General features: G+C 43.7%; 1 protein-coding gene across 2 annotated transcripts; it reads left to right on the top strand.

The window, feature by feature from the left end:
* Nucleotides 1-729: 729 nt before the first annotated feature.
* Nucleotides 730-19,315, top strand: AKR1A1 (aldo-keto reductase family 1 member A1). 2 transcript variants are annotated; one of them, XM_052666996.1, is made up of 9 exons: nt 730-859; nt 3,764-3,858; nt 8,904-9,023; nt 10,549-10,700; nt 12,807-13,002; nt 13,588-13,787; nt 14,609-14,681; nt 15,761-15,847; nt 18,387-19,315. In XM_052666996.1, the coding sequence occupies exons 2-9, from the start codon at nt 3,769-3,771 to the stop codon at nt 18,450-18,452; spliced, it is 984 nt and encodes a 327-aa protein (XP_052522956.1). In that variant the 5' UTR covers nt 730-859; nt 3,764-3,768; the 3' UTR covers nt 18,453-19,315. The 2 variants fall into 2 exon arrangements, with proteins under 2 accessions (XP_052522956.1, XP_052522955.1); XM_052666995.1 differs by lacking the exon at nt 730-859 and adding an exon at nt 2,822-2,841.
* The last annotated feature ends 454 nt before the right edge of the window (nt 19,316-19,769 follow it).

Below are 19,769 nucleotides of genomic sequence, written 5' to 3'. Positions count from 1 at the left end.
TTCCACCTCCTGCGTTATGTCAGGACAGGCTGCGCCAGGAAAGTCTGGTCATGTGAGTGCCCAAGAGATTAATTAACCTTTGTGCTTTTAAGTCTCCCGAGCAGTTGAAGTCAGAAAGAATCTGCAGCAGGACAATCTTTCTAGAAAAGCAGCAGGCTCCTCAGAGCCTTGTTAGATGTATGCTTTGCCTTACTCTGATACAATCTCACTATTCTTTTTGAACTATTCACATATATAGTTTATAAACTGCAAAAATGGAAGCCTGGAGTAAACGCCAAAGCTGATTCTAGTATTCCTTAGAGGTGTTTAGGATGCTGCAAGCCTAGAGCAGCCATCAGCCACAGACCCAATTCTGTTCCCGCTGAAATCACTGCAAGTTGTGACTGCACCAGCAGGGCTGCACATACGCAGATGTAGTCATTCTGCTTTAATTTTGCTTGCAGCCTTCTTGTGCAAATAAGGAAGTGCATTCTTGTGCACCTGCAGCAGGAGCCTGATGTCTCCTCAGGAAGTGGCACTTCTTTATGCACCTTTGAGTACGAAAGCTAAAATCAAATGCTTGTAAATCACAGAATCACAGAATTGTAGGGGTTGGAAGGGACCTCCAGAGATCATCGAGTCCAACCCCCATGCCACGGTGCGTTCCCTGAATCCTCGATAATTAGGACTGCCCACAAAACAAACACCAGCACAGACTATCAGAGCGGGAAGGGATCACCAAGCCCCGCTCCCGGCCGCGCACGGGACCCACAAACGCTGTTTGAGAGCGGCGCCCCGCACAGCGCCGGCCCGCGCTGCCCGCTGGCGGCCGGAAGCGGAAGCGCAGAGCGGCGTCGGCGGCCGATCGTGCGGCGGTGCGGTGAGTGCGGCGCGCTGCGCCGAGGCGCCTCCCGCCGCCCCACGCGCTGCGCCCACCGGGCATGGCTGCGGGGAGCCGAGCGCGGGGCTGCCCTCGGGCCGGGGGGAGGGGCGGGGCCGGGCAGGGGACGTTGTTGCGGTTTTAGCGATACACGTCCGTGTGCGCTGCTGCCGTAGTACGCGCTGTTTTGCAGGCAGAAGGCTCGTGGCTTCGGTTAACGGCGGGCTGTGAGTGTGGGTGGATGGACGGGCGTAGTTTGCGCTTCCCGTGTTACGAATGCAGCCTCCTGCACGCATTGCTTTGTGTTATTCTCCTTCTTGTCAGTGTGTGGGAATAGGAGCTGTATCTCACTTGTACCAGCTGTACCTTCTTTTTTTTGTATTTGCTTGTATTTTCTCCCTTCTTAAAAGCACCTCGCTGCCTTATAATGAGCAGACTGACAACGGGTCATGGACACTTTGCGTCTCCTCATTAGGGAAAGAATCTGAGTGGAAACTATTAATAAGTGTTTTCTTGTAGCGTTTCCATTCTTCCCAAGTCCGCAGCTCTGCTCTCACTGCAGTTTAATGTACAACGATATTACATGAAGCGAATGGTTCCACAGAACACACTGATGTTAGTTAGCAATTAAACGCGTGCACCTTGTCTTCTGGGTGAAGTGTTACGTTTAAGATGATTGCACAACACGGCAGTGTGGAGCACATGCCTGGTGTATGGTGCTGCAGGGCAGCATGAATGTGAAAGCCCCCAGGCCTTGGTTGCATTGCGTGATGTCAGAATCATGCAGGCAGCTTAATCCAGGTAAGGTGGACCCAGCTGTGCACAGCTGGCAACAAAATGGCCGTGCAAATCTTCGGCACAGAAGAGAATGTTAGCGTCCTATTCTGACTTTTCTATAGCCCCTCCCCAAAATGGACACACACCAGCAGTCTGATGACTGCCTTTATACCACCATTCGGACTGAATGTATCCCAGTGCAAATCCAGGCTGATTTGTCCGACTATTCTGTACCAGAAGGTGTTGGGCCATTGCAATCCCAATAGGAAAGGCACTCAGACTCAGCAAAGTAGTATCTCAAGTGCTGTTTATCGCATTTATAGCCCTATAAAGAAGGCAAATTGTGTGGGTAATGAGACATTCCTTCACCTGCTGGGCACCCTGTGTGCACAGCATCAAGCAGCTGTCCATGACACATGCAGTGTGCTGTGTAGGCCCGTTGTTTTGGTTACTGGAGCTGTTACAGGATTCTCTTACAAGAAAACAACTCACTTGTACTGCCAAACAGAGAACTGTACTGCTCACGGGAGAACTTCCTGCTCTGTGAGATAAAGGCAAGGCCATGCAGGTGGCCTAATGACAGGTACCAAGTGGGAGCTGCCTGCGTGCTGCTCTGTTCTGCTGAGCACATCCTGCATCTGTGAGGTGTGTGCAGCATGAAGGCCATGCTGTGTGTGAGGTACAATGCTGCTTGAGCCTGGACCTACATAGGATAACAGTGCTGGGGACCTCCATCTCAAAACACGTAGCTTGAGAAGCTGAGTGAGAAATTGAAAATATAAACTTTCTGTGTAAGGGCATCTATCAGTAGGTGCTTATCTGTAGGAGAAAGGTGGTAACAGCATTATGGAGAAGGCTGTTTCGGAGCAGTATTCTGTGTGAAGGCTTCTCTTTGAAGATATACATTCCTCCTGCATAGTCAGCCATTTAGCCAGCATTGTGTTCTTCCACTCTTGTTCTTGTCTGTGTGTGTTTAAGTAAATAGCATTCAGGAGTTTGGACACAGCTAAAATTGAGAAGTAACTTCCTCATCTTCTGCTGAAGTCAGCTGGCTGCCTTTGGAGCTCATCCTGAATGTGGTTTGTTTTTAACAGTTCGGCCAGAAAGATAGATTGGGAGGATGTTGGGACACAGTATAAAAGCCTCCTCTTTGATAAAATCTATGGGCAGGTTACTGTCTGCAGCAGCTGTAACGCCAGCAACAGGTAATGGAAGGTCCTGCCGGGGTGTATTGCATTTCACATGGAAAATGCATGCATGTCCTGGTGTTAAGCATGACAGAAGCCCAAGCCCAAAGTGATGTTTACCTTGTGCAGTATTTTCATATTCTCCCTTTAGTAATAGAAGAATGCTACTCCCTTGTGAATTTGTGATAAATCAGTATTACTGTTACCTTCTGTGATAGCAATACTAGTTGTTATATTGTCTGTGCTTGAACTGCATCTTAGGTAAGTTGAGTTCTTCTTGTCAAATTGCCAGCAGAGTCCACAGGCAGATTTCCACAGTATGGGAACAGGAGACTTTTCAGCTCTTTAAAAGATAGCATCCCTTACCACTTGAGCAAGGAGATGGAAAAGAGCAGGATGACAAAGTCATTTTGGGGTTCAAAATGTGTAAACACATAAAGACCTACTGCTTTTTTGCACATGGCTGTTTATATTGATGTGTCAGAATTACTTAAAAATATGTGTTTATCACCAACTGCAGCAGTAATTAGAGCTTTTTCCTCAGTCAGCCAGTAGGGAGTTGGTAAAAGAGAAAGACTTTGTGCAGAAGTCCCATGGCCTTGCTTCTTTCTGTATCATCAATGCTTACAGCTGATTTGGAAGGGAGAGATTGTATGTACTTCTCAAGTGGGAGAAAACTCACAGCTGTGCACTGAGAAAGAGATAAAAGAATAGGAATAAAGAGTCTTTCTTTCTAGTCTCTTTTATAGCTGTAAGGTAATAGGTCTGGTTTGTACCACTAGAAGTTGAGAAGACCTTGCTTCACCTTTGTTCCAGTGTAATAACTAAAGCATTATCAAGACCTGTGTGATTTTATTTATTTACTCTTGTATAGAAAGGGCATTTTATGTAATCTACTGAATTGCTGCAAAAACTCAATTTGCTCTTTTTCTTCTTGAAGCAAAAATGTCTGCAGGATGTGACTTTGCTGCACTCTACAATGGGCAGAAGATCCCTCTCATAGGACTGGGAACCTGGAAAAGTGAACCTGGCCAAGTAAGTAGGGAACAAACCACACATCAGCATCGTGTGCTCTCACCTGCTGTTTGCATTTTGTGCACTTCTTCTGAAGGTCCTGGGTCTGAGACCTGGATCCTGGACTGAGATGCATGTGAGAGGCTTCAAGACAGCAGCAGCAGCAGTAGTAGATCTCTTAAGACTCATTAAACCAGACCTCAGACAGTGGTGCTCTGGGAGATGAATCCAGGAAGAGACCAATTAGTGCTGTAGTTACAGTATGGTGCCTGCCTTTGTAATCTTTAGGCTGCAGTCTGACCAGGCATCCCTCTGGCTTGATCTGGTGACTCAGTTGAAAGGATTATTTTGGGAGGCAAGAGCTCTAGTTGTTGCAGTAAGTCTTATTTGTGTGGTCTGTCTGTGTTTAGCAGCAGAACTCAGAACTTGTTTGGGTCACCTTCCTTTCAGGCTGTGATGGCTAACGCGTCATTAGAGAGCCACTCTGTTTCTAAATTCAATGAAATGGCAAATGGCAGACTTGGAAACAAGTCTGTGTTTTATTGCAGACTGTCTGTAGGAATGTTTGCATGCTGTGGACTGTGCCTCCTGTTGTAATACTTTCCCTTGTCTGTCTTTTCCTTTCTTTTTAATTTAGTTAAAAGATAAATTCCGAGGGCAGACCTTGCCTTTCACAGCAGGTATACACAGAGTGTAGCAGGAGTGTCGTCTTCTTTGGAGGATTTCTTAATTGGTATTCTTCTTTTAATGCCTTTTGGACTTTGTGTACCACTGCATGTCAGTAAACATGTATCTTGCTTATGCTTTCATGTTAGCTTCACGATAGTTACAGGAGTAAGTCAGGTGGAACAGTGCCTGTGACAGATGGAAAGCTCAGAAGGCCTTCTTGAGATGACCCCTTGTGCTATTCTTTCTTGCCAGCTGGAGGAAAAGGTGGGAAACCAGCTATAAAAATTACATCTATTCAGAGTCACCTTCTTACTATGTTTCCTGCCCAAACAATTGTCAGGACAGTGGTTCTGTTTGGAACGGAAGCTGTAATGATGTGGAACCCAAGGCAGTGTGAGCTCTGTCAGCTTGCTAAATGAGGATGAGGGTGAATGTTCAGCTCTGTCACATCAGCTGCATTACATTTATTAATAAGCAGGAATGTAGTGGATGAATTTCTGCAGACCCAAGGTAGTTTAATGTGCATTGTACTAAAACAAATGCCTGAAACTAAACAAACAAAATATCAGCGTGTTACTTTGTGCAATAACTGTCCTGAGGAAAGTGCAGTCTTACAGCCAAGAAAGATCCTGCTTGTGCTTAATATAAGCCTATCTCAGGTAGATTTTGCAATCCTAAGCAGCACTGCCAGCAGCTGAAGCCAGCAGGGATCTGCTGCTTAGATCTACCTGGGGTCCAACGGAAGTGAATGGGGGTCACGACTGTGGAACAATTACTGCCTTCAAGGATGTGTTCCTTGAGTGTATTGAAGGCATAATCTAGAAAATGTATAAAATAGCCAGAGTTACAGAAGATGCTGCTATTCCTATGGAATAAATAAGTTCTTGTTTATCACTCTTGGAAATTGTTTGCATCCTTTTCATTTTTAATGGACATTTATCAGATTCAGAAGCAGTAGCAATTTGGCAGAGCATCCGAATGGTTTACTTCTGAAAGGGTGTGATGGAGTACAGGGAGAGAACTGATTGTGAATTAAAGACCAAGGGCCAGAGACCCACACAGGCAGAATCATCTTTGTATTCGATGCAGCCCACTCCCAAATACACCCTACTTATCAAAGTCCCTTTTGTACAAGGGCTTAATTAGGAGCAAGAGAGGAAGCAGATTGCTTTTGAATTATTTCAAGTAAATATTTTGCAGGTTGCAGTTATTTTCTTTGCCAAGCTGTTTTTCAGTCTTGACCTCATTCTGTTGATTAATTTCTTTATCATTGCCATTATAATTACTGATCCTAAAGAATCCTTCAACTTGAAGCCAGATCTCAGCAATCCAGGACAAAAGTACCACTGCAGCCCCAGTTTCATAGAAGGTGAGATCAGAGAGTAAAAGAACTACTGAATCTATTAGAGATTATTTAGAATAACAGGAGATAATTTAGAATAGCATTAAGTTTTTTTGCTTTACATGATTAAATGCTCAGAAGAGAAATTTGTTTTAGATGTTACCATAGGAACATGATGGAGAGCTATTGAGTGGAAGTGAATACAATACAAAAGCTTCTGAGCAGTAGCATGAATGGGTCCAAAGACAAAAGTCCTTTGAGACTGGAGCATCAGGAATATCAGTGGCACTGACTATTAGCAGTGGAGCTGTAATCCTTTAATGTTTTCTTTTCACAAGTGGGCCACACTTCCAGCCTGGAGGATGGAACGGCCTCATGTGCTGTGACAGAGGCTGGCTCTGCTGGGACAGGAGATGTGGGGCTGAGGGGGGCTGTATTTCTGTGTGAAAGTTCAGGAGAGCCAGAAGAGGAAATGCATACCTCAGAAAACCAGTCAGGCTGGGCATCTTGTGACAGAACTGCAGTTGTGGAGGAGACTGCTTAGGTCCTGAAAACCTTGCCAGAGTATCTAGAGAATCCTATCCTGCACGTGGGAGCACAAATTCTCTACTACTGGGATATGTTGAGGGAAGAACTTGGATTATATATCCGAGGTATAGGAGGCATAACTTGCTGCTTTGGGGAACTGCAAGCTACCATTCATATGGTGGTCTGAGTTCCTTCCTTTGCAGCAAACTGTTGGGTCATACTGCACCTGAATATCACGTGGCCTGATGATCTGTTTTTACTTAAGCTGTCTGACTCAACCAACGAAAGGAAAATTAATTCAGTAATTGCTCCTTCCACAGGCTGCACTAAAGGAAAGCTGAAAGGATCCTCTGGCTGTTATTACCATACAACACAAAATATCCTGAGGCATTTGAATCTCAGCATTATGCTGAGTCTTCCCCACCCCAGGAAATGCATGTACCTACATGTCAACAATACAAAAACTTTCTCTTGAAACAAAGTACTCTTCTTACACTCACATCCTTCTATTAGTTAAGTGCCTCAAAGAAGTTCTTATTTATACACTTGCTCTTGATTATTTGCCTTTTGCACGGAACAGGACTTCTCAGTTCAGATGGGAAAGTCTGAGTAGACTGAGAATAGTTTGCACGAGTGAAAATTGTGCCCAGATCCAAACCGTAGTTATGTGAGTGGTTCTAGTTTTTCAATGCTAGAAATAGATGAAAATGCTGATACTGAAATATGGCCTCTATTTTTATAACTTTCCAGAGGCATTTGGAGTGCCTTGCCCCTGGTTTTCTGCAAGTGGTGCCATAAAGTTTTATGGCAAATTTTGTTCCTGCTTGGATTTATAAAATAAAAACCAATACGTGATAGAGGAAATGAGAGATTAGTTCAGAAAAACCCCATGCTGGTTTCCCTTTCCTTTCTGCTATGCTTTCAAAAATAAAAAGGAGGGTGGGCACACCCCAATTTAAACAGAGCGTGCTTCTTCCCCTTGACTTCCGCCTTTATGCAGGGGGATATTCAGCTTTAAAAGCCTTTAGTCTGTCCCAAGTGATTTCAGAGTTCTTGTGACCTTGACTTCCCAGTAACCTTCTGAGAAATGTCTTGTCAAAGTGAAAGAAGGACTGTAAATACATCCTGCCAGAGAAAGGAAGAGCTGATTTCACTGCTGTAGTAGAAGTGCTTTGTCATTCTGGCTAAGGGCAACTAGTCTGAGTTCCACTTTTCCTCTCAAAATGCCAAAGAATGTAGTCAGAATATCCTGTGTCTGCTTTTACTGCAGTTCTTGACAGGAAAAGCAAATGAAATTCACCAGCAGAAGAGAGATCTGAAAGCAAGAGTCTGTAGTTGATTTTAATCACTTTGTTAGCTTTAAAATTGAAAATGCTGGTACTTGAGCTGAAAGAAAGCAATCAGGCTCCAGCCCTTGTTGACATGTTTTTAATATCTCTAACTAGATGAGTGCCCTATCACATCAAGCCTCAGACAAAGAGCAACTTAATCTCCATCAGTCTCACGAGACTGGAGACAGGTCTGGGAAGAGCAGTGTATAGAAATCCTTAAGAGGTGAACAGAGAATGTGTGCATACCGACCACTGGAAGTTAAATAGAATGGATTTCACTTAATGCTCTCTCTGTTTAAAGGGAGATGGTGACACAAGACTAATTTCTTCATGCTTACACAATCAGATATTTACAATTTTCATTGAAAACCTCTACTCAAAAGCCACTTACACATCCTGGATGAGATGCCATTCTGTGTTTCCCTCTTTGTTTTCTAGCCTTGCTCCGTATCTAATGCCAGCATGTGACTATATACTTTGTACTTGTGCTTTGTTAGAGCTTTCAACAGCAGAAACACATGCAAAGTGTGGTGCCTTGGTTCCAGCCATTCTGGCTGGTGGCAGTACCTTCTTTGTCAGAAGTGTGTAAATCAAAATGTGAAGTTGAGCACCAGCAGGAGATTCATGCAGGCCATGGGTTAATAACCACCAGTATAGTGACTGCTGTTGCTCAATCAGTGAGAACAAGACACAGAAGAAAAATGTGCCATAAAGTGGCCTTATCTTAGAAGGTAAATAGTTGAACCAAACTGAGCTCTGGAAATTACAGAATTAGAAACCTGGCTTTCCTTTTACTAGGGGAGAGCTTGTACCTTTCAAGCTTGGCTAACGATTGATTGGCCGCTTAGTTCCACTGCGACTGTCTTGATAAATGTCTGTTTGAAAATTGTTTCTTACAGCTCCTCTCATATGTAACAAACGTGTGGCAGCTATAGCCAAGAATGAATTTCCATTCCGTGCAGTAAGTTCTTCCATGCTTGCCCTGCATGCATGGTCCATTCTCACCTTACTCTTGGAGTGTCTGCTAGCACCCGGCTCTTTGCTCACAAAGGCTGTGCCATAGGGCACTCTTACCTATTCTGCTTGGGCTTCTGTAGCTCTGTACTTTGGCAGTGTTGCTCATTAAGTCCTCAGCAATTTGTTTCAGTTGTGTTCCTTGCCACTGGTCGTACTTGGTAATCTGTTTGTGATTACAGGTGAAAGAAGCAGTGAAATATGCCCTAAGCGTGGGTTATCGCCACATTGACTGTGCAGCAGCTTACAGCAATGAAGCAGAGATCGGCGATGCTTTCCAGGAATGCCTCGGGCCCAACAAGGTAAAAGCACAAGAACCCCGTGACTGTATGTTATATCAGAATTTACAGATGTGACCCGAAAGAGCAGACTGTGAATGTCTGTGGCTTTTCCTTCTGGTCCCAGCTGTTTGCTATTAACCAGGGCAGGCATGAAAGAGGGCTTTCTCTACTCTGGAATCATCCTGGCTGTCGGGAGGAGGAATGATTGCCTGGAATACTTGCAAGGAAGCTTAGAGAAAATGCCTTTTTTGAATTCCCAGATAAACACCTCCCCATCCAACAGCTAATTCATGGATTCAAAAAAGAGAGGTTGCCAGAATCAACAGTTATAATAGAAAATAGGGGAGAATTTACTTTACCAGTTCAGAGTGTTGTGCAGTGCTGGGTAGCTGCAGCAAATTCAGTGACTGCTGATTTTTTTTAAACAGTGGCTGCATTTGAAGGTTTGGTAGCTGTGACTTTAGGGCCTGCACTGAGCTTCATGGCCGTAATGGAATGTAACTGACATTCCTATGAATTATCTCAGGTGAAATCTTCAAGTCATCCTTTTGCTCCTGTTTGCCCGAGGGGCCAGAAGAGTTATGCAAATGGCCTCAGAGCCCCTGGAATGAAAGTTCTTGTGTTCCTTCTTCTCTGGTCCTCTGCCCATTGCTGTGGGGCAATCTCTTTGTTAGGTGCTTAGCTGCAGAGAGGCTGCTTTCAGCTTGCCCCAGGGATTCCTTTGCACCCTTTAGATACTGGCAGCTACTATGGAGAAGCACAGGACTATTTTTACTCAGTTTGCATTAGCTAACTAAAGAATTTTTAGAACGCTTTGCTTGTTGAACACAAGAGCTGATACGTGATCCACAAATAACTGAATGGCTGGAGGAGAGAAATGAAGGAATTAATCATTCCTATACACAGTCGACTTGAGTGTAATTTGGTCAGTAAGAGATGCCTTCTGATGACTTCAGCGTGTCAGACATGATCTCCATTTCACATTTCACGCTTCCTAAATACCCATATTTCTATTTGATGCAATTTCTGGGTCTTATCCTTCTGATATGAGCCATTCAGTTCTTGGTGCGTTCCTCCCGGAACTTAGAAATTCAAGTGCAGAGGTTTGGGGAAACTGCTTGTTTATTTTCCCACATCCTTCCTTTGAGAAACATTCTCGGTTTATAACGTGATGAATGTGGCAAGTGAGCTGGTTGTGCCTTGACTGTGAATTGTTTAACAGAAATTGCAGAATGTACACGTGAATAAACCAAGTAATCTTTCATTTATGCTGAGTAGTGGCTTTAACTCTTGAATTTGTTTGCAGTGTGTGGAGGGGTTGCTTTGTTGTGTCAGAACTTGTAGGGAATTGCTCAGTGTTTGATGTATTTGGGGATGGGCTCACATATGTGTGTATTTCCCTTTTCTCCATCTAGCACGTTTCTGAAAGGTTTAGTTTGTAGGTTCCACACGTTAACTTATTTAAACTTGTAAAGATATTTGGGGAATTGCTGCTGTTCTGTCTCAGCTCTCTCTGGTAAATTGTGCTCTCCTCCCTTTCTTAAAGGTTATTAAAAGGGAGGACGTGTTTGTAACATCAAAGCTGTGGAATACCAAGCACCACCCAGAAGATGTGGAGCCAGCACTAAGAAAAACACTTGCAGATTTGAAACTGGATTACCTGGATCTGTACCTCATGCACTGGCCCCATGCCTTTGAGTAAGTTCAGCCTGCAAAGGGCACAGGATGCAGAAGCCCCAGTTTTACATAAGTGGTTGGCATTCTGTCCTAAGCAGCTTCTTTCTGATTTGTGTCTTCCTTCCAGTGTAAGCTACCTGCAGGATGCTTTTGTGGGTGGTTTATATTGTAGCCCAACAGATGGATACAGACCCCTCTCTACCTGAAACCAGTGCATTCATTTGTATTTGATACATTCATCCACAGAAACTATTGTTCCTATTTAATTATTCTTCTTTGAGTTGGCTGGGAATTTGTTGTACTTATCTATGAACTGAAAATGAAGTACTTTGTAAAGAGGACAACACCTTTCACTGATAGTTATTAACTGTACTGGAACTGAGCACGTGCAATGTCATGGAGTCTGTAAGAAGGAAATGAAAATGGCCTCTTATGACACCTGAACTGCAGTCATCCTAAGATTTGAGGAAATAGGGGAAATTAAATGCTAATTCCGTGTATCCTACAATCCTGCCAGAAGCAGTGATCATTGCTTTGTTTTCTTGTAGTCATGGATACTGTTATTTTTTCTTTCCTGTTTCAACAATCAGTAAAAAGAAGAGAAAAAAAAATTCCTTCCCAGCTGTTTGCATGGACACTTCACTTACCAGGAGAAACCCTGTCAGACTCGGAGGGCTTCAGCCTATTTTGCAACCTTAAAACGTTTTTCCCCTTCTAGTCATATGAACTGAATTTTTCCAAGCATACAACATTCATGAAAGACACTCCAGTTCTAAATGTGTCCCTCATCACAACAGAATGAGGAAGTGTTTTCTAGCAGGGCTGGTCTGGAGGAAGAACTGCTATGAAAAATTCCCCCTATTTTGAAATAGGTTTGTTTTACAGTTGTTTGGACAAAAACATTTGAAGGTTGCTTTGATAATAGCACGGAACACAAGTAATGATGTCTGTGTAGGTATTGTTATTTGAACTGCTGCTGTTGTGGCAAACGTTGGCAAAACTAATGTTCAGATCTTCACCCTTTCTCATCGATAGAAGTGCACTCTCAGTTTTCCATTAGCTCTACTTGTACTGTTTTAGTGCCTGATTACCTGCAGTGCCTACTGAGCTGGGAATGTTGCAGAAGATGTTATTTAAATGGAAATTAACATGGACTTCCAGATGGGAATCACAGTACCCTAGGTCTCGTGTATTAAGTGAGAGATACATTTTCTACTCTTGACATATGAGACTTCTTTTCAAGGTTGAGGGCTCATATGATTATCAGATGGATAGATGTACAAACAAAAATGATGTGCACAAGAACGGGGTCCCCAGCTGCTGTTGCACGACAGTCACTGCTTAGCTAGAGCAACATAAGACAGGCTCAAGATCTGGGCTGGCAGTGCTGTGCAGTGGCCATGAGGCAGCGCTGGCACCTCTCTGAGCATGAGCTACTCAGAGGCCTCACAGGCCTCAGGTAGTGTGCTGCTGTCACCTGACACAACCAGCTCCTTCCTGTGTGTGGCTCTGGGTGCTTAGTTGGTTTGTCTTTTATTGAGTTGGTATGACTAACTGGAAGCACACCCATCCTACAAGCGACATGCACATGTTTAGACTTCTCTGAAAACCAGAGCTTGCACCAGTGCTGACACTGCTGCAGAATCCAAAGAGTGGGAATACCAGGCTGCTTTGCACTCAGTCTCTGCTACATAACTCTTAAACCAAGATCCCTTTGGTAACAGCTCCAAACAGGCCCTTCCTCAAAAACAAACTGAACAACCAAGCTACTTTCTGGGTTGCAGCTCTAATCAACCTCACTGTGATCAAAGGGCTGTTGTTACACAGGCAGTGGCTCAACTTTTTTGTGTAGTCACTGCAGGCAAGCAGTGTGCTATAGGTAAGAGGTTTCAAGTACTATATCACAAGTTTACATAGGAAAGACTGTGTGTAAAATAATTTCTTGTAGGCTGAGTCTTCATCGTGGAATTTAGAAGAGAAATTTGCTCAGTTTGTACTCCAGCTTCCAAACTGTGCATAAGCTTAGGTATTCTTACGAGTACTTTGAACAAAGTTTCTTTAAGTGAAGATCTACTATCATAGAGATCGCGTGCCTTGCGTATTTACACTTTGCCTTTCATGCTGCAGACGAGGGGACAATCTCTTCCCAAAGAATCCCGATGGCACGATGCGTTACGACTACACTGACTACAAGGATACCTGGAAGGCTATGGAGAAGCTGGTAGAAAAAGGTCTTGCGAAAGCCATTGGGCTGTCAAACTTCAACAGTCGTCAGATTGATGATGTATTAAGCGTGGCTACTGTCAAACCAGCTGTGCTTCAGGTAAGATGAATAGAGGAGATGAGGATGAGGTGTACCTTCCTGGTTTTCCATGGGAGTGAAGAAAACCAATGCTGCCTGGTTAGTACAAGGAGTGCAGCTTCTGATCTACAGGGAGGAGTATATCCATGTGTGCAGGAGTACACAGAGTCCTTCCAGACAGGTGAATTAAATGGGAAAAAGGCCTGTATCCATGATCGTGGCCATTACACCTATTTAGTTGACAACTCTTCTGCAGAAAAGTTTGTTTCTTCCTCTGATGATCAATTTAGTCTACAGGAAAAAAAAAGATTGAGGGACTAACTTAAATCCCTCCTGTAGAGCTCCCTTGCTCGTTGGATGATGTGCTGGATACATGGAGATAAATCCAGTGTTCTAAGGTTAACCAATCTGTTTTTCTTTTACTAGAATCTTAGCCTACCATGCCATTTTTCATCTTCCTTGTAGTTACAGCCTCATAAGGTTTTCCAGAACCTGCAATGACCTCTTGTCATGTGTTTGATTCTGCTGAGCTTTTGACCTCCTGTTTATTTAGAGCTCTGTATTGATCATTTTTCTTTGGCCATTCTTTGTCGGTCATTTTAATAGGTAGAATGTCATCCTTACCTAGCCCAGAATGAGCTGATAGCTCACTGCCAGAAACGAGGGCTGGTTGTTACTGCCTACAGTCCCCTGGGTTCTCCTGATCGCATGTGGAAACACCCAGATGAGCCTGTGCTTCTGGAGGAACCTGGGATCAAAAAACTGGCAGAAAAATACAAGAAGTCACCTGCACAGATCATCCTCAGGTAACATTCGAGAGAGGGTGGCATCTGGGACCTGGCCTTAAATAAAGCAGAATACAAAAGCTCGAAGGCATCTACTTTAGGATACGTGTTTTTTCCCCTGTTATGTGGGGAGTTAGAATCAGAAAGTGCTAAAGCCCAAAAGCAAACCCAACTGCTGCTTGTTTTAGATTTGCATGTGGCCAGTTGCTTGAACCTTACAGCTCCTGCTACTGCATTTAAAAGAGCTCTAAGGAAGAGACTGTGGAAGGGACTTACCTTCCTTCACAGTGAAGAACTGTTTGCTGCTTTGTGCTCAAGTAACAGAAGCTGTACTGAGAAACAAGGTGGTTGAGTGATATGCAGAATGTGATCAGCACTTTGTCAAGTAGCATTGGGTTTCTATCCTCATTATTTTGTTTGGCTTTGTATCTAGAACAATCTTGGGCAGCAGTAAGTTACCCTGCCAGCCGAACACGCTGAAGGCTTTGTTCTCAAGTCACCAGAAAATCACTTGGGGGTGTTGTGTGTTTTACTATTTTTTGGTGGTCATGATAGAATTGATGTAAAACTGTTATGTACGTTTTTCTATTTCTTGGGTTTGTGGCTCAACACCTGAAAACTGTTTGCTTGTTCAAAGGAATGGCCATCTTCCTTTCATCAGTTGTCTGGTGGCCGCTCTTTTGCTACATCTTAATACAATACTATGTTGGTCTTCCTCGGGGTATTTTATTTGCAGAAACCATAAGTGCCATCTCTGCTGCCACTGATAATTGTTGAGCCAAAATAAATGTCAGGATTCTTGGGCAGCATGCATGGAAAATCTCGCTCTTCCCTCCCCACAGATGGCAAGCGCAGCGTAAAGTGGTGACGATCCCCAAAAGCGTCACTCCTGCTCGCATCCTGCAGAATCTCCAGGTAAGCTCAGACAGAGATGGGGAGTCTCAGCAGTGTCCTCTCATGTGAGTAACATACTGTCCTGCTACAACAGTCTGAGGCACGTGCTTTATACCAGTCAAAGTATGCGTGTGCATAGGAGGGAAGTTAAAGATGTTAGGAAAACAAGAAAGTTTCAAGCAACATCGTGCATTTGTGTACAGAAATTATTGGAACATTGACTTGCAGTAATTCGGTGGGTCTGTGAATCACCTCCTGTGATTTTTTTTTCATCCCTTAATCAGACAGACTGGCAGGTTGCAGGCTTGTTTTTAAGCAAGGATTTGTTTCTGCAGCTGTTAATTCCATTAAACCAAAGTCTGAGATGCAGTATGCTGCCAGAAAGTGCAAAAAACTCCAGTGAACACCGCAGTCAGGCAAGGTTTAGAGGGAACATTTGGAAGAACAGTCCCACTGTTGTTCATTTTTGTGGAAGAGAGCTGTGCAGTATTAGTGGTGGTTTAGAACTGGCAAAGATATGAACACTTCTGTTTTTAAGCTTTTGTTCCAGCGTTTCTGGTGAAATTTATTTACTTGCAACTTCATATTTATAAACTGAACACAAAGTAATGCAGTTAGAAGCCAGGGTTTTTACAGGTGCAGAACTTCCACTGTTCAGAGCTGTGTGTAAATTCCTTCTGCTCAAGGCCAGGACTTTTACCAAAGTCAAAGATTCTTAAGGTGTCTGAAATGTAACAACTGGCAGTACTTTTCATTGGGTTTTAACACTAGGATCTTGCAATTCTAATATGGCTTGTAGGTTGTATTTTTTGAAAGCAAAAAAGAAACATTATGCAACTGCAGCTTACTTTGATTGTGTGCATGTTGCCTCTGGTTCTTAACTGTCACCTGAAGTTAAATGCTGAAATAGTTCAGTGTGTCACTGCTGCTGATACGTTCTGTCCTGGATTGCTGAGGGGTGGAATTTCACTCTGCAGAAATTCATGACCCAGGGGGATGTTTGTGGCTTCTAAAGGAAACAAAACCAAGAGGCAAAATTCAACAGAATTCAATATGAAAAGTTACGGTTACTGAACTAAGGCTCTTGCTTTTGTTCTTAGGTGTTTGATTTCAGTCTCACAGAAGAGGAGATGAGCCATATTGGAAGCCTGAATAAAAACTGGCGTTACATTGTGCCAATGCTTACGGTAAAATCCTCACTCTCTATTACTTCTGACCATGTGCATGTGGCCACAATGTGGGCTTTCTGTAGTTTTCTTTTTCTATATCCTGTCAGAACTACGTATGAGTTAGAGCATTACCTCTTTTCAGGGTATCTAAGCTGAAATAATTTTTCAAAAGAAAAGAGAGCTTCAAGGCCATGCTTTTACCTGTAGGATGACTTGTGTGTGTGTAAATATAAATTCCCACATCCCTGCAATCAAAATTCTCTTTGCGTATGGGTTGGGAGTTTGTACCAAATTGCCAGCTTAGCTGCTCATGTGTGAATGTGGTAGTGACAAACACACCTGCTGCTGACAGGATGTTTCTTTCAAGTGTTTTCCTACTCGTGCTGCAAAGTTGTTTTTTGGTAACAAAGCTGCAAAAAGCATTTGAACATAGCCTGGCTCGGGCTATCCAGGAACAATGCATGTGGTTTTGTTAGCTGGGAGATGTGATCAGATCAATGACACACAGAGAAGAGATGAAATACAGTTCAAAGTGCTAGCTCATCCAGCTAGATAAAGGTGTGAGTGTGATGCAGCTGGGCTTCAAAGATATTGCCATACTGACAGATAATAAGACAGGAAGAGGCGAGATGAGAAGAGAAATGTTATGCTAGCTGTAAGATCTCAAGCGGAGCCTTTTGTCTCCAGCCCATCCCTTCCAGGCGCATCAGAAAGAATTTTCATCATCTGTGAATTAAAATGCCTGTCTAACCTTTCATGCCTGTTTCCTTTATGAATCTAATTTATAGTGTCTGGATTTCAAAGTGTGATGTGGCAGTGTCCTAACTGATGAGACGGTTTTCCCTTGCTTTACCTCGCTGGTACATGACCACAGAGTTTCATAGTTGTGCCACTCCTCTTCACCTTGTTGTTTTGCTCTAAGTCTGGTGTGAATCTATTATATTGCATGTAGGCAGTTCAAGACGTTTTACATTTGAACAGATCATACCAGAATAGAGGCTGGAAATTGTTTAGCCATACCTGGTATCAGCCTGACATCCAAACTTCTGGAAACACAAGCTAAGAAATATACATAAGCAAAATTGAATGACTAGCAAGCCAGGACAGGAGGAGAGGTGGTGCTGTACACATAATCTGTCCTTTTCTGATTGCTGCTGTTGATCTACAGTGTCTTCGCTGCTGATTTACTCCCTTTGTCCTTCAGATTCCTGGGGTAGTCTGGAAACAGCTGTATACAGCATTGCTTCTGGCAGCTGCTGTTTTGACATGCAAACACAGATACCTGAAGAGCTGATCCGAGTAGGGAAAATATGCAGGAGAAAGTAACTGGGACAGGAGGAGGTGGGAGAGATAAGAAACGTGAATTCTAGGAACTTGCAGTTGTTGGCTCTCAGAAGCATATGAGAAAACATGAAGATAGTTTTGTCCATAGTTTTAAGTACTGCCTTCAGCTGACAGTTTCATTTCACCTTAACTTTATTTTAAACTGACCACCAGCCGAATATTAAACCGTAGCATCCTGGTTTTGTGCTCTCGAGTGCCCCCAGGTGACTATTCTTACACTCCCCTGGTTCTTGTAAATAAGGATTCCTGTCGCTTTGAAATGTGGGATTTAATCTGAAAGCTAATAGAGGGACTTGCTAGAAGATACTTGATGTGAAAGTACCTGTGATTGCCTCTGCCCCCATCACATTTTGAGTGATATCGAACATCACAGTAGTGTAAAAATCACACGTATAAAAATCAATCATGTGTCTAACAGGACTTTTACTCAGCCATTATGTGCTTCGTATAAGTTTGAGCTGAATGATGCTACTCACTTGTGGAGATGCGTCTCCTTGCTGATGCTGCACATAAATTTCCTCAAACATCACAGATTAGGAGCAAGGTTTTACTCCAGCTCCCAGTAAATGGGGATTTTGCAGTGGACTTCATACACCTAGGAATGCAATGTGTGTGTGTGTGTGTGCTCAGCATTGGGACATAGAAACTGAGACTTCTGTGTGCCTACATCTGCATTGGGCCACCCAAAGTCTTTGTTTTATTATCAACAAATGTTAGTTTCAGTATTCCCATTTTACAGCTGGAAAAAAACTGGTTAGTCATGAAAATGTTCTTATAGTTGGTGTGTTATTAAAAAGTGCTAGGAAAGAGTTCAGTGACACTGGCGTTTCAGAGTACGATCCACATGTTAAACTGGCAGTCCATCAGCTCCATCATGAAAAGATGGGCAAAAGTGCTGACTTCTGCAAAGTGCTGTGAAGCATGCACACTGCAGCAGTTATTCAGTCATGGCTACCAGGCAAAATGCTTAACTATTTGGTTCTTGAGTCCTAAGAAGCTGGAAGAGAGACTCTTGCTATAGGCTACAAAAATTATTTCTTTCTAGAATTGCTAAGAGGACTGAGGAGTAGAGGGAACAACTCTTGATTAAGCTCAAGAAGATCTCCCAGATATTTGACATATGAAGATTTACCAGTTGAAACCATTAGAATTTGAAAGAGAGAAAGAATGGATCTTTATCTTTCTGACATGTGTCTGTCTGCTTACTTCACAGGTGAATGGAAAGCCAGTACCAAGAGATGCTGGACACCCCCATTATCCCTTCAACGATCCCTATTAACTACTTGGAAACAAGGTGCTAGAATAACATGCTCCTCTATACACTTTTCCTACACAGTAATTAGTGCCATAATTTGTCCAAGAAACACCCAGCCCCATCTATACAAGACCTTTCTTCCCGAGTAGGCTTTCTTACAATGTACTGCTTTTGATTAACCTTCTTTCTAGAGATCCTGTAGCTTCCATGTCAGAGTTTGTGGATTTATTACAATGACTGCAAGCTTACCCTGGGGAGCATCAAATCTTTTGGCATTAGATAAAGAGTGGGAGAGTCTAAATCGAGTTCCAAACATCGTTATCAGGCAAGGGCAGTGCTTTGGGTCTGCCTGCTGAACGGTTTTGAAATCTTTATTACCATAAGTGGGGAAAAAAAAAGGAAAAGCATTTTCAGACTAAACAACTGCTCAGCTATCAGCTTCAGTATCTTCATTAATACTTTATACAGGGAATACGGTAAAATGTGCTGCATTTGCACTCTGTCCATAAAACATTGGTTAAAACCCAAGTTGCCAGCCATGCTGTGTGCTTTTTATCCTCTTTGGAATACCTGTGGGACTTAAAACTCTCTCCTCTTTTCTTTCTCTTTTAATTTGTCTGTTGATTTGAGGAGAATAAATGCGTGCCCTTGGAGCAGGCCTTCAGGGCAAGCATCTCCACTGCTTGCAGAATGGACAGCTCTAGCTCTCAGACCTTCCTCTCCCACCAGCCTCAATACTATTACGCCTTACAGAAATCCATCCTACCTTTCCCATGAAGCTGTCGTGTGTCTCTTTACCAAAGATATGCAGTCTGAGTTCTGGGAGGTGGCGCGGCTCTTTCCTGCATGTACGGTTATAAATGAAGAAATAAAGTGTCAGAGCAGCCCTTCGTGTCAGTGTGCCTGACGTCTGCCTGGGCTGCCATAACCGGGCCCTTAGCTGCGCCCCTGCTTTCCTGCCTGCTGTGTTGCTGATTTTCTGAGCGCTGCTCAGGGCCGAGCAGGGCTGGAAGGCTGCACCGAAGGTGTTTTGTTCCGTTTCAGCCCTTCACGACCAGCCCTGCCATCGAAGTACGAAGAAGCTGAGCTCTGAGAACACACGCAGCTGCACGGTGATCCCACCTGCGGCCTTAGCAGAGGAACCGATACTTTGGTTTGGTTTTCTCCGCTTGTTAGATGATCGGTGCCGGCTTGCTTTGGCACGGGCACGGCCGCGGGGTTTCTTAGGGCCTTTCGTAAGGGACTCTCAGCCCCGACGCCGTTCTCAGACGGCCATAGCCGCGCACTGCCTCGCCTCACGGCAGCGCTGTGGGACTGCAGTTCCCAGCAGGCAGTGCGGCG

The sequence above is a fragment of the Tympanuchus pallidicinctus genome, unplaced genomic scaffold (assembly GCF_026119805.1).
Source record: "Tympanuchus pallidicinctus isolate F22 unplaced genomic scaffold, pur_lepc_1.0 scaffold7, whole genome shotgun sequence".
NCBI classification, from domain to species: domain Eukaryota; kingdom Metazoa; phylum Chordata; class Aves; order Galliformes; family Phasianidae; genus Tympanuchus; species Tympanuchus pallidicinctus.
This window is presented reverse-complemented; position numbering and strand designations above follow the sequence as displayed.

Bases quoted from the DNA above. Each gene is read 5' to 3' on its own strand.
- AKR1A1 (XM_052666996.1), top strand. From the start codon at position 3,769: ATGTCTGCAGGATGTGACTTTGCTGCACTCTACAATGGGCAGAAGATC. The intron at 13,788-14,608 runs GTAACATTCGAG...CCCTCCCCACAG, and splicing joins CCTGCACAGATCATCCTCAG to ATGGCAAGCGCAGCGTAAAG. The intron at 15,848-18,386 runs GTAAAATCCTCA...CTTACTTCACAG, and splicing joins ACATTGTGCCAATGCTTACG to GTGAATGGAAAGCCAGTACC.